Source organism: Acartia tonsa, chromosome 5, assembly GCF_053477335.1.
Source record: "Acartia tonsa isolate MP-2025a chromosome 5, ASM5347733v1, whole genome shotgun sequence".
Lineage (NCBI taxonomy): Eukaryota > Metazoa > Arthropoda > Copepoda > Calanoida > Acartiidae > Acartia > Acartia tonsa.
In genome coordinates, this window is record NC_137264.1 from 51,314,363 (window position 1) to 51,327,848 (window position 13,486).

The 13,486-nt window shown below is 32.5% G+C and overlaps 2 protein-coding genes across 2 annotated transcripts in view; one reads left to right on the forward strand and one right to left on the reverse strand.

Annotated features, from left to right (window-relative positions):
• The window catches only part of Ku80 (X-ray repair cross-complementing protein 5 Ku80), a 33,701-nt gene extending 21,017 nt beyond the window's left edge, over positions 1-12,684 (reverse strand). Inside the window, exons 1-8 of the mRNA XM_080162132.1 lie at positions 12,639-12,684; positions 10,569-10,637; positions 9,004-9,056; positions 8,048-8,170; positions 6,772-6,860; positions 4,559-4,670; positions 3,755-3,879; positions 3,245-3,306 (exon numbers count right to left, since the gene is read on the reverse strand). Coding sequence (XP_080018258.1) covers positions 3,245-3,306; positions 3,755-3,879; positions 4,559-4,670; positions 6,772-6,860; positions 8,048-8,124 — 465 coding nt within the window. The 5' untranslated portion in view covers positions 8,125-8,170; positions 9,004-9,056; positions 10,569-10,637; positions 12,639-12,684. The remainder of the gene's footprint in view (positions 1-3,244; positions 3,307-3,754; positions 3,880-4,558; positions 4,671-6,771; positions 6,861-8,047; positions 8,171-9,003; positions 9,057-10,568; positions 10,638-12,638) is intronic.
• LOC145320380 (uncharacterized) lies at positions 1,048-3,004 on the forward strand. Its single transcript, XM_080162791.1, has 3 exons — positions 1,048-1,325; positions 1,785-2,213; positions 2,807-3,004. Exons 1-3 carry the CDS (start codon positions 1,085-1,087, stop codon positions 2,917-2,919), a joined length of 783 nt encoding a protein of 260 aa, XP_080018917.1. The 5' UTR covers positions 1,048-1,084; the 3' UTR covers positions 2,920-3,004.
• Positions 12,685-13,486: the final 802 nt, after the last annotated feature.

Below are 13,486 nucleotides of genomic sequence, written 5' to 3' on the forward strand. Positions count from 1 at the left end.
GTCTTACCCATTAAGATCTGTAGGTAATTGAAAAAGAATTAAAATTAAAGCTTTTGCAAGAAAATTTCCATAATTAATTTTGATGAACAATTGTTTATAGAGGAGCTACGCTGAGTGTACAGTGTTCAGTTTTTGAAACATCAACTTTCTGATCTGAGATGGGTTCTTAAAAAAGAATGCCACGTTTTTTCGACATTTTTTAGACATTGATTGATTGAACGAAGACGATTTCGTTATACAGAGTATACAACTTAAGAATTCAAAATTTTAAAATTATTATTTCAGCCATTTGTATAATGTCTAATACAACTTAGATCCATTTTCGTTGCATATTTATTAATGCATCTCTAAAAAAAATACATTCATAAATATGCAGCAAAAATGGATTGAAGATCATTTATTTTTCTTCTATGAAGGCTGTACCAACAAAAGCGAAATAATTAAATAAATAGTTGTATACTCTGCTTAGTCAATCAATCCATCAAGAAACGCGGCATTCATCTTTCAAAAACCCATCTCTGATGCGTTTATTTTCCACAAACTTTTTGGTCAATAATTTTAACTGGCAGATAGGGTAATTTTGTTTATCGTAAATGAGGGTGTACATTGATAACTTGCTTATATGTCCTATTTTAGTTACATACAGTTTAGAAACGTTGTAAACCTGTTTAAGGAATCCAGAATGCTTTTACAAGTAGTGCCATTAATCTTTCAGTAATAATGATGGTGGAGAAGGGTAGGGCGGTGCTACCCTCCCCTAAAATATATATTAATAAACTTTCCTAGGACTTATGATGGTTAGACACACATTCACAGATCCTGTTACTTTTATATAAAGATTTATTTAATGCTGCCTTAAGTAACAGGATGTTTGTCTGAGTGTGTGCTGCTTATGAGCTTGCTGACCTGTGAACTGACAAGGTTCCCCTTACTCTGAAACCAGGACAGTTTATATTTATTTTGGGGTAGTGTCACACCACCCTTTTTAAATTTCCCCCCCTTCCTTCTCTCGAGTGCCCCTAGAGGCCCCTGGGGGGCGTAGCGGCTAGTAATAAATATATCTATAATAACAATATTGTTCAGGATGTACAAAGTAGCAGCCCTACTACTACTACTGGCCTCCTCAGGCTATGGTCTGAATGATGTGAGTGACAAGATCATGACCAAGCTGCACCACTTCAACCTGTGCTCTGCCTGCTGGGGAGAGGAGTATGCTGATGAGTATATTAGGAATATTTATGAGGCCTCAGCTAAGTGCTACAAGTCACCATCAGCTATGCCAATGGCGGATTCTGTCTTGGGTTTCCCTGCTACTCTTATTTCAGGTAAAGGAAAAATATATATAATTCACAACAAAGTTGTGATTTCATCAAAATAAAATATTTTTAGAGTATATTAATGGAGTTTAAAATCAAACAAACTATAATACTAAAAATAAGTAGCAATAAATAGAAATTTAAAATCTCCTAAAATATTAAGAAAACCAATTAGGATAGAGTTGCTAATTGCAAATTGAATGTTAAAAAAATATCTCTTTAGTCTAAGAGAGTTTAATCAAAAATAAATATTTTGTTTTATATGCATTTCAAATTACTTAACATCTTGAGGAATACCCCACCCTTTGATTACTGAGACACATAGCTCCATTAAAAATTACTTTATTTGAAAATGAAATGATTTCTTGCACCTACTGATGTTTATTTTTTATAACTGATTTATTTACCAATTACAGCACCCTTCGAATTAATTATGATGAAATCAACTAAAAGTTGTATCTAATCTAGGTTATGAGGATGTTGATGCCAATGATATTGCTGAATTTGGCAACTCACAGCTCACCATGGTCAACAACTTTACCTGTGTCATGAAGCACCTTGGTTTCCTCACTGAGGCTGGAGAAATCAACTCAGATCTGTTTGCTCATACCGAAGAAATTGAGCTTATTGATCTTGATACTGAGAATCGTTTTGCCAGTGGCAGCAGAGCTGGAGCTGATCCAGTCTTTGTTAAGAAGCTGTATAAGGAGATTGCTGAGTGTAATGATCTCGCAGAGAACTGGCCCACCAAGTCCCTGGAGAAGAGTCCATTCCTGAAGAAGTTTGGAAAGATGGCTGTTTACTTCAACTGTATCAAGAAGGTGGAGAGACAGAGCTGTGCCAAGTACCTCATCTATAATGATTTGCTTAGACATGGTGTCAAGATTGATGCTACAGGTTTGAACACTTTAATATGCAGAGATCTAAAGGAAAGGCCAATGGCTGATATATTGATGTACATCCTCAAGGACGATGCACAAATTTACCCTTTCTGTAGATTAAAATTAATGGTTGCAATGTTTGAACACTCAACTTAATGAATAAGAAAACGTTATTATAAAACTTTAAAGACTAGTGCAATAAAAAGCCAATCGTCCCACTTCTCTCCCTCTGTTAATTTCATTCTTTTTGGAGTTTCAAAATCCAGAAGCCAACTACTGGTATGGGCAAATAGGTTTATTTTCATAAAGCTTAGTTTCACTCACTCTGTATTCCTGTATGTAGTTATGTCTGTAACACTTAACTTTCTTTTCCAATCATCATAATTCTAGGTGGTGTACATTAGATATCAACATATCTACATCTTGTAGTCAGCTACAACTTTAACTATCAGCAAAAGATGGTCCCTTGACCATTTAAATTTCTGCCATATCTTTTTTAAGTTTGGTTAAAAACCAAACAATTATAATATGAAGATTTAACATTTTATCAAATCAGATACAAACTCAATTTAATTAAAAAAACAGAATTTTTAATGATATCATTTACAGGTTTGAATGACAAGTATGATGCTGCCGCAATGGCTGTTAGAGTTTTGGAGAGAGTTGGATCCGAGGAGGAGAAACATATTGATGAATATTTCTGGGGAGATCTAGAGGCTTAGTAACATCATCCACTTATACAAAATTTGTGTTTCAATGCAATGAATATTCATTCATGTCAGTTTAATAACTACAAATAAATTTTTAAACCAATAAAATTATTGATAAACAATAGGTTAACGTTTTTTTTTATAAAACAATAAAAGTTGTGAATACTTCATAATCTCATAGGGAAAATTCAAAATGTACATACCGTACCTAGTCAACCAATAATATAAAAAAACAGAAAAGGGGAGGGGGGAGGGAGGATAATGAACAACAAATGAAACAACCTTCCAAACTGTATATATACTTGTTTCTGCCTCTAGTAGCTTAAAAAATGGTTACCTTCCATGCAAATGGTTTTTTTCCCCGCTTGTTCTTGTAGAAAAACTGGGCAACCGCCTCATCTTAGTACAAAAAAAACACATTTATGCTTGTGGTTGAAAATGAGCATTTAAAATATCATAAAAAGGGGAGGGGGGTTGATATCATACCATAATTTTTAATCTAAAATGTTAAATATAATGAGGATGAAGGGGAGGAGGGTAGTGCTTTTTTCCAGTAGCGATTAAGCTTGCCAAACCTTCCCAGGACCTACAATTAGCCAAGTTAAGACAGACACACATTTAATATTTCTACATCTTTTAGGTATATACGTATAATAAATAAAAATAACATGATGTTTTAAAAGTTAAGTTTTTTTTTAATTAAAAAGTCCAAATTAATCATCAAAGTATCAAATTTAATAATCTATGTTTATGTTTATAATTTCTATTCACCGTGTAAAATAAGTATTTGCTACTTTTGAAAGTAATCGTTCTTGTTTATGGAAAATTATCTGTTTAAAATTCTTACCAATACTACATTCCGTGCCATCAGTAGTTGCAATAAGCTCCGATATCTTGGCATAATTTTCTTCTTGTGCTTTGGTCAATGGTTTCCTTGCTGATGTATGGTGACTTCTTTTCTTTGGGGTTTGTCTAGGTAAAATTTATGATAAATAAAAAAAATTGGAAACCCTATAACAGAAAAAATAGAAAAAACATTTTGAATGATAATAAATCTAATAAAATTAAATTTAAAAAAATCTAATTAGGAAACACTTTACTATGCACGAACGAGATCTAGTGATTTTAAGCACCTTTCAGCTTTTTATTGTTGTTTAGTAGTATACTAGTTTTCTTCTTATTAAGGTTTAATAAACGGAAAAAAATAAGTTTTTCCACTCCACAGTCTTCGATTCGTCGTATTTTCAAAATGGCTTTTGATAGAGTATTTTAGGTTAGGTCAGATTATATTGGGTTAGGCAAATGGCCCTTGGCCTGCAGGGATAGAGCCCTCCTCTGGAGCTAGAAATAGGAGAAAAGCTACTGTGAAAATACGAAGAAACGCACCTTAAGGGGCGTTGCCACGAAAGGGACTATACTCTAAAAAAGTTATTACTACAGTTTAGATGATCAAATGGTTAAATACAAAATCAAAATTTAGTAATATTCGTCAAATATATACTTATCAAAAGGGATGATAATTTGTACCTACTAATTATATAACAGTGTGATTACCCTTTTATATCTAACTTTCATAGCTTTCGATAATATTTTAAAATAACAATAGCTGTCTGCCTTTTAGATAGCAAATTTAAAAGATTCCAAAATGTACCTGGAAGGTCCAGGCTTCGGTCCATCCTGTTCATCTCCAGAATCATTCCCCTCTTCTTTCACTTGTTCGTCATGGTTGTTGTCTTCTTCTGTCAAAATTAGGTCATCTGGTCCTAAATGAATAAAAAAATATCTAAGCAGCATCAACAGCCGTAGCAGTGCCTATTTTTCCCTCATCCCCCTCTCCCAATAAATTGAAATTAAATGTGGGGTCACTGGAGGTATATTTTTCCTCGTGCCTAACACATGTGGGGGGCCACTAACCCTCGGGGGAATATATGCCTGACCTAAGCTAACCTGACATAAAATAATGATATTTTTAATGTATTCAAAAGAGGGAACTTGGTTTCTGTGCTCGATTTGCCTCTTTGAGGGAATCCGCCGCCGCAGCCATATTGATAAAGTTGGAGGTTAGAAATGAATAGTAAAGCTGCAGTCGCGACTAACTGTTGAAGCCACTGACTTGTTTTTTTGTTCACCAGCTGCCACTAGTAGGCCGACAAACCTTGGATAAAATTGAGCTGTCCCTTTTATAACACTAGCGGCTGCTCCTATCATCTAGAGGAGGGGTAGTGTAGCAATAAAATAGCCCTAACCAACTATCCAAAGATTAATATTTAAATAAATAGCTTAAAACCATCCTATGCTCTAAGTGAACCATTCCTAAAAAAAGAGACTTTAATTGATTTAGTGTTAACTGACAAACAATAAAACATAGGTACTACTCGCTGTTGGGAGGCCAGATGAAAAAAGTTTATTTTAGTGTTAGGCAAAAATGACTCTGCAATTGTATCAGTAAGTAGGTCTAATAACACCCTTCGCTACAGTGTGTCTTTTTATGAAAACTTTTTTGAAAGCAATTTTACCCCACTTATAGTTATCAGAATTTAATGATTAATGGCCTATTTTCTTCGTTTTTTAATGAAATTAATAGAACATTAAAAAATATTATAGGTTTTGTTTAAAAAGTACAGTAAAATGTAAATTTAAAACTTAGGTGTCAACATCTAAAAATGTTTTTTTTTTGCATTTTTCTTATGTTCAAATATTCTACCTTTTGCAAGAATGGCTGCAAAACGCTTCAAAGTTAAGATCTAGAGCTAAAAACTAGTACAGATACTATTGGAGACATGTACTAGAATATATCAAAGTTTGCAGGTCATATCTCAATCAGGGAGGGAGTACTGGCCCCCCCAAAGTACACAACTGAAAATCCAATTTTTTTTTCTTGCAAAGGGTAGAACATTTGAGCATAAAAAAATGCGCTAAAACCATTTTGATGTTGTCACCAGTTTTGAATTTTAGATTTTAGTGTACTTTTTAATTAAAAAATTAAATATTTTTTTACTGTTCTATTAATTGCATTAAAAAACGAAGAAAATAAGTCATTAACCAATAAATTCTGATAACTATAAGAGGGGTAAAATTGCTTTCAAAAAAGTTCTCATAAAAAAAACACACTGTAATTTTAAAATCCAACTAAATATAATTTTTGAAAAAGTTGAGTTAGAAAATTTTAAGTTCAACTTTCATCCCCTAGGAGTTGCCGAATAATCATGACAAGAAAAGCAAAGATTATTAATTTAAAATTTTGAACAAATTTGCTTTTTATAAAGTTCTTCATGAAACCACTCCAGAAGGGAGTTAATACATGGCCATTTTTATCAGTTGCTTTGCTAAGGTCACGAAAATTAAGCCTTAAATAAATCATAATAGAGTGTTTTTATGTTTTTATACATACATGAAAGACTTCATAAAAGCAAAGTTGTAAAGAATTGAAAAGTATGAATATTTGTTTTTATTATCATGGATGAGTGTAAGCTCTTAGGGGCTGAAATTTGAACTTAAAATTTTTAAACTTAAATTTTTCAAAAATTAGATTTAGTTGGATTTTTAAATTAGCCAAGGGTGTTATTAGACCTACTTACTGATACAATTGCAAAGTCACTTTTGCCTAACACTAAAATAAACTTTTTTCATCTAGCCTCCCAACAGTGTACTTTATATAGCAAGTCAAACAGACCGACGGACAAACAAAAGTATAAGTAACAGATGCTCAAAGTTATTTAATGTTAATATTAAGGGAAATGTTTACAAGATTTCCCAGGCATCTATCTCAAACGGCAGCCGAGTAAATAAACAGACATACAAAGGAAATATTAAATAGCAAAGCTGCTCAAGAGAATCTTGACAAAAAAAGGTTAACTGTATTACCTATGAATGTAAAATCGACATTGTCTAGTAATCTCATTGCTTTGATCACATGATCCAGGTCAGATAAGTTGGAGTCGCCACCAAGATCACTGAAATAAAATAAGGGATATAAAGGGATAGGACAATCGCCGATTAATTGATGTACATTCCCAAGGATTAAACACAAAATTATCCCTTTTGAAGATTACAATTAGTGGTTGAAACGTTTGAACACTCAACTAACTTAATAAACCAACTAATCAAAATTGACTAACAGTCCCCAAAGTTGTTGAACTAACAAATAAGAAAATATTGATGTAAGACTTTGGGGACTAGTGTAATAAACAGCTCATTGTCCCCCCTCTCTCTGAAATAAAATATCATGAAGAGCAGCTACTCGATAACTTGTGAATGGCCGTATGTCTGTCTGTTACTATCTCATCATCATTATCAATTAAATTAGAGATATTTGCAATTCTTATTGCTAGTTTTAGCTTACAACTAATATAAGTGTCTTATTGACCATACAAGCAAAAAATTAAAACCTTTCTAAAATTAATAAGTTTAAATATTATCATAAAATTATTAAATTAAAAGGGGGGAGGCGGATGTGCCACTTTTTGAAACCAAAACCAAAAGTCAACAAAGGAACTCATCTAAAAAAAGAGTTACAGGTCTGAGATTTTGCATGGCAGTTGCTTTATAGGGGTACAATATGGAACTGTGAAGAAACGGCGGCGCAACCGCCGAAAACCGGCGTATCCCGCCGAATTTTTTTTTGCCTTTTCTCGGCGGTTTTCGGCTGTTGCGCCGCCGTTTCTTTACAGTTCCATATTGTACCCCTATTAAGCAACTGCCATGCAAAATCTCAGACCTGCAACTCTTTTTTTAGTTGAGTTCCTTTGACTTTTAGTTTTGGTTTCAAAAAGTGGCACATCCGCCTCCCCCCTTTGGTGTTAGATAGTACCTATATGATGAGCTACTTATGGTTGGAAATAATTATCCTCGTTGTCCATTACAAAAAAAAATAAGTAGGTAGATTTGTTTCTCAAGCACTGAAAGACCCCTTCCTTATTTTTAAAATAAATTAAACATAAGAGGGAGTTAATTTTTTTCCTAGGCCTAGCCCCTAGCTACCGTAACCTAGCACCCAATATTACATAACTTTAAGCAATAAACAATCAAACGAAAAATTATCCCTCCCCCTCTCATTTCAATTTATGCAAAATAAGGGAACTGAGGGGTGGTCTGTGCTTGATTAGGAACTTTCAGGGAAACCGCCTTATATATTGTTTACCTGAAAAGCACCAGTTTCAAGGCTTCAAACTTTCCTCCGTCGGTGGCAGTTTTGATGGCATCCAGTGCAACTATCATGGCACTCAACCAATCAGATTCGATATCCGTACCATGCACATGTTCTCTAAAATTGTTTTTTTTTAATGGGAGGGTTTTAGTCAATTTGATAAAGAACAACCCATGATTAGTTTAAGAAATTTAGGGCACCCTTCAGGGCAAAAATCTTAAAATGCATATTTTTTTCTTACTTTTATCCTCGCAAAAAACCTTGCAAAATTTCAAAGGTAACTCTATAACCGTAGGGAAGGGGGGGGGGTTATATAACTACTTCATTTTTTAAAATGTTCTAGATCAACCAAAAAATCAACCCTGCTCTATTAATTAACATGTAAGTGCCCTTTAATGCCCTAATTGTTTGATAATTGGCGGCCCTAAGCTGCCAAGTTTAAACTGTCCGGTAAAAAATCATTAATAAGCCGAACCATCTCTGATTTTAGTACAAAGATAAACTGCGTAAATTGATTACAAATAAGAATAAAAATGGTAAAATGAAGACAATAATATTTTTGATAAAATAGAATAAAGACTAGTTAAAACACAGTTTTGTTTACCTAACTAATTCGAAGAATGTTGGCCTTTGTCAAAGAAATTTTGTAAAAAATAATTGACCATAATTAAAGTATATAGTTAGTGATAGTAACTAAACAATACATTTATTGATCGCTTAATAAAATTTAAAACGGGTATGAACAACATAATACCTACTAGTAATGTAATAGGTAACTTAGTTTTCACAGTAAAACTTATCAAATATGATTAATTTTAAATAGAGTAAAACCTTTTAACAGAATATATGTCACAACGTAACTCTGTTTAAAGTCAGTTATAAAAATGTTTTCGCTTGTCATTGCTGCGCTAATTATTGATATAATTGTCCTTGTTTTTAAGTAAATCAACCTTAGATAGGAAATGAGCTCCCAATCAGCCTGGCAAAATCCTCGATCCAAAACCTTCAAATACATTATATAAAAATAAGCGAAATACATCTAAAATTATATTTGGGGGGGGGGGGGGAGATAAAAAGGTCGTCAATTCTACTTCAAGTGTTTGTTGCACCCCAACGACAGCTGAAAATAACGTTCAGGTTTCGCGAATTAAAAAAAAATAATTTCGTTGTTGGTATAAGCTGTGTAAAAACGAAGTCAATCTATTATGCTTTTAACTTTTCAGCCCGTCAATACGTTGAAATTCCTTTTCGATGTCAATTTTTTCTTTGTTGGTAACAATAATAACAAACACTTAACTAACATTTAGGTATTTAACTTTTTCGTCCTAAATATGATCATAATTGACTGCCAATGAATTATGCCACCGGCTACGCCCCTAGAGGCCTCCAGGAGCACATAAGGAGGGAGTCGACCCCGCACCTCTCCCCCCTTCATTCATTTTTAGTTTTAAAAGGAAAAAAAATTAGATGGGTTATTTTTTTCCAGAGGCGATTTCTCTTGAAATGTGGAGGTAACCTCCTCCAAAATAGTTATAAACCTTCCTACTACCAGAAACTGTCCAACCCCCTCTTTTCATGCCCAAATAATCCCACAAATTTTACTCCTTAGGACCTTTGGCAAAATCCCTCCCAAGTAGCCGCCTTTCTATCCACTCACCTAGTTTCACTAGCCTTCCTCTTCTCCAACGCCCCCTCCATAAGCCACCCCCACCCAACCGAATAGAAGAAGACCAGAGGTGGATTCTCAAAAAAACTAATCGCTTAGTGGGGCAAAATTGTTTTCGTGAAAAATCCTCCAAGATCACATAAAAAATCAACAAAAATTAAACAAAATCTTATGTTAATAACCCTTCTATGATTTTGTTTAATTTTTGTAGATTTTTAATGTGATTTTGGTGGATTTTTACGAAAACAATTTTGCCCCACTAAGCGATTATTGGGGCAAATTTTTTTAAATAATCCACCTCTGGACTGGAAACAGACAAAGAACAGCCAACACAACAACAGGACCCATGAAAAGCTCCAATGTAAAGGAGAACCATATTGGTCCAGTGGTTAGCGAGATCCTTCAATACAGAAAGACAGACAATCAAACAGAAATCCTGATAAAGAAGGTGTATTAACTTTTTTACTTTTTATTTAAGATAGCTAGCCGGTTCTTTTAGTAAGTAGTAGATGTAAAATTTTTCATAGAATTCAGATATGCAATCGGTTTTTTTTTGTAGACTTCTTATTTTTTAAGTAATTTAAGTTTAAAAAAAAATTAAGTCGATTTTAAGGTACTAAAACGCAACAAAAAAAAAGAAAGAAAATGGCCATTATGAACAAAAATAGTAAGATTAAAAACTTAAATTACTTAAAAAATAAGAGGTCTACAAAAAAAACGATTGCATATCTGAATTCTATGAAAAAAATTACATCTACTACTTACTAAAAGAATCGGCTAGCTATCTCAAATAAAAAGTAAAAAAGTTAATACACCTTCTTTATAAAAAAAGATAAAATAGCTTCGAACCTTTATATTTTCATAATCCAGGGGATTTTGAGTGTCTGTAGTGCCAAACTGTACCAAGCCAAGAATATCCTAAATTAAACAGAAACAATTATGATCAAAAGTAGCGCAGTAACAACTAGCTGACAACAGTTTTAGTGAAATGATATGTAAATTTTAGAAAGAAGAGACTTTAAAACTTTAAAAGGGAATGTGATTCTGACAAACAATACTAAATGAAAATTTCCCTTCCCCCCCTCCCTTCTTGCCCACTTCCCTCCGGTTACATAAAAAACAAGTTATACGCCAACATTACCCCCAACAAAAAATTAAATTTTGCGGCAATTTCAATTGGAATTAATTGGCTGAATAGCAGCCCCTGATAAACCTTTTCTACATATTTTTAAAAATAAACTTGTACATAGGTATATGACAAGGAATTCTGCACTTTATTATCCCATCTTTAATAGTTTTGTAACCAAAGGGAGAGGTAGGCTTTGGGTAAAATCCGTAAAGGTTATGTGTTACTAGAGGCAGCGTTCTAAAATTATCCCGCTATTAGCTAGATTGAATATTAATCTTTTTCTTCCACTGTCCTATCCCTGTTTAAAGTATTGAAGTATTTATAATTTTGCCTCTCTATTTTTAAAATATTTTATGATCCTAAAATTTTTTTATTTCAAATTATCGTCCTGAAAGGGTTAAAATGTTTAGTTAACTGTTAAATTTTAGTTCAATATCTGACCACATTACGCACGTATCGCTAGTATCAAATTAGTTTGAAACTAAGCTTTCTTTTATTTACTATGCTATTAATTTAAATTTTCTGTTTTATGAATATAAATCTAATAGCAACATCGAATAAAAAAAAGAATTTATTCTTCATACAGTAAAATATTGGTCATATCATTCTGGTCAATGAGAGTTTATTGTGGATTATTGGAGCACTATGGGTTTTAAACACTTAATATTTGGAAAACTTGAGCTCATTTACAGACATTTATTTCCTAAATAGATCTGTAATGGATCTTGATGCAATATAGCAGGCCGTTTTGTACATGTTAAAAATTGGAAGATTTCATTTAATAAAACTTCCCGCAAATATAAGTATTAAATAAGTTAAAAACAGTAGTAAAACGATAAAAATTTATGTTAACTTTTTAAAAATATTTTGCCTATAGGTAGTTCTTTTCAATAATAAATACACATATTTAGTGAATATTATCGTTCTACTACTATTTTTAAGCCTTAAAACACACACCTTTACGGATTTTACCCGAAACCTACCTCTCCCTTTTTTTTAAAAAAAACCTTGTTTTTAAAATAGAATTTAGATTTTGTTTGATGAAGAGTACTATAATATATTCAAAACAAGTATTTGAGTACCGAATTTTCTCTATAACCAAAAATATCTGTCAGTCCGTAACGCTTTTGCATAATAAAATGAAATTCATTATGCTGTTATTCAAGAAAGACAGTTCATTTTTAAAAGAAAATCAATTTCACCAACGTTTCCATAATTTACCTATTCCGTCAGTCTAATAGTGGCAATGGAATTTGCATCGTCTATTTTCTGTCTAATTGGCATCTCTTCTTAAATTTAACTTTCTGTCTGTCTGTCAAAAAAATAACGATATGGGAGAACTGTAAAGTAAGACCTGCTTTATGAAATATGCATCTGATATTTCTCGTGAAGATTCACCTTTATCCTACAATTCATTATTAAATTGATCAATACCTCTTAATACCCAGGGTTCTGAAGGGAAAAGCCAATGGCCGATAAATTAATGTACATCCCCAATGATAATACACAAAATTACACATTCTGTAGATTAAAATTAGTGGATAGAACGTTTGAACACTCAAATTCATGAATCAACCAATCCAAACTAACTTAAGTCTCCAAAGTTGTTAAACCAACGAATAAGAAAACGTTATTATATAACTTTGGGGACTAGTGTAATAAAGCCCACTGTCCCCTCTATCTCTGCTAAATAACTATAGATGGTATCATTCTTGTTAACGCATGAATTTCTACAATAATCTTCTGCACTTAAAAATAAATCTTTAGTTAAATATTTACTTTATACTTACTTTCGTTTCTTTAAATAATTTTCTTTCTACAAAGAGCGATGCACATTCTAAAATTGAAATATTTTTATTTTTGATTTTTTTAAAGAATATTTGAACTAAAATACCATTGTAATTTTTATTTAAAGCTTTTGAAAATAGACTAAAAAGGTTTTAAAACCTTTTTTTTATATAAAAAAAAATAAAAATATTTTCCTAAAGAAACTTGTAGAAAGGATTTGGAGTTCTCCTGTGCGTTGCCATTTTGAAGCCCGTTCTGGCCGCCATTTTGAATTGGTAGTTGGCGGGAAGCAGACGCACCCACGTCGATAACCAAACAGATAGCCTCCGCCATTTTGTTTTGTTTAAGCCTGCATATCTGAAACTGATTTTTAGTTGTAACAAACTTTGTCTTTGTGTCTGTGTTTCTTTGTGTGAAAATACTCCTTAAGTGATTGTATTTCTGTGTTGATAAAATATAAACATCATGTGCTATAATAATATAAAAATCTATACTCCGTACAAAATGTCATGTACAAAAGTAGTATTCAAATATTTTTTTCGTCTAATTTTTATTACAAAACTGGCTTACTCTAAATTAAAAGCATTCTTGTTTGTATTTCCAGCTTAAAGCGCAGCATATTTGCTTTTAATGTATCTTAATTGCGTTTAAAATTAACAGAATATATTATTTCCAAACGAAATACTGTTTTGTAAAATACAATTGTAAGTATTATAATCACCGAGTAAAATTATGAAAGCATCAAAACACACAAATCAAAAGTGGGTTATAGAGTCGTTCAGTCACTTGTTTAAAGTTCTACTGTATTACGGTTCTAGGCTAGAAAGAGCCTCACAAAGACGGAAGGATT

What these genes read in the sequence shown, in the direction of transcription:
- LOC145320380 (XM_080162791.1), top strand. Translation starts at nt 1,085, where the DNA reads ATGTACAAAGTAGCAGCCCTACTACTACTACTGGCCTCCTCAGGCTAT. An exon ending in CCCTGCTACTCTTATTTCAG is followed by an intron (nt 1,326 to 1,784) that starts GTAAAGGAAAAA and finishes TATCTAATCTAG; the next exon opens with GTTATGAGGATGTTGATGCC. An exon ending in TGTCAAGATTGATGCTACAG is followed by an intron (nt 2,214 to 2,806) that starts GTTTGAACACTT and finishes TATCATTTACAG; the next exon opens with GTTTGAATGACAAGTATGAT.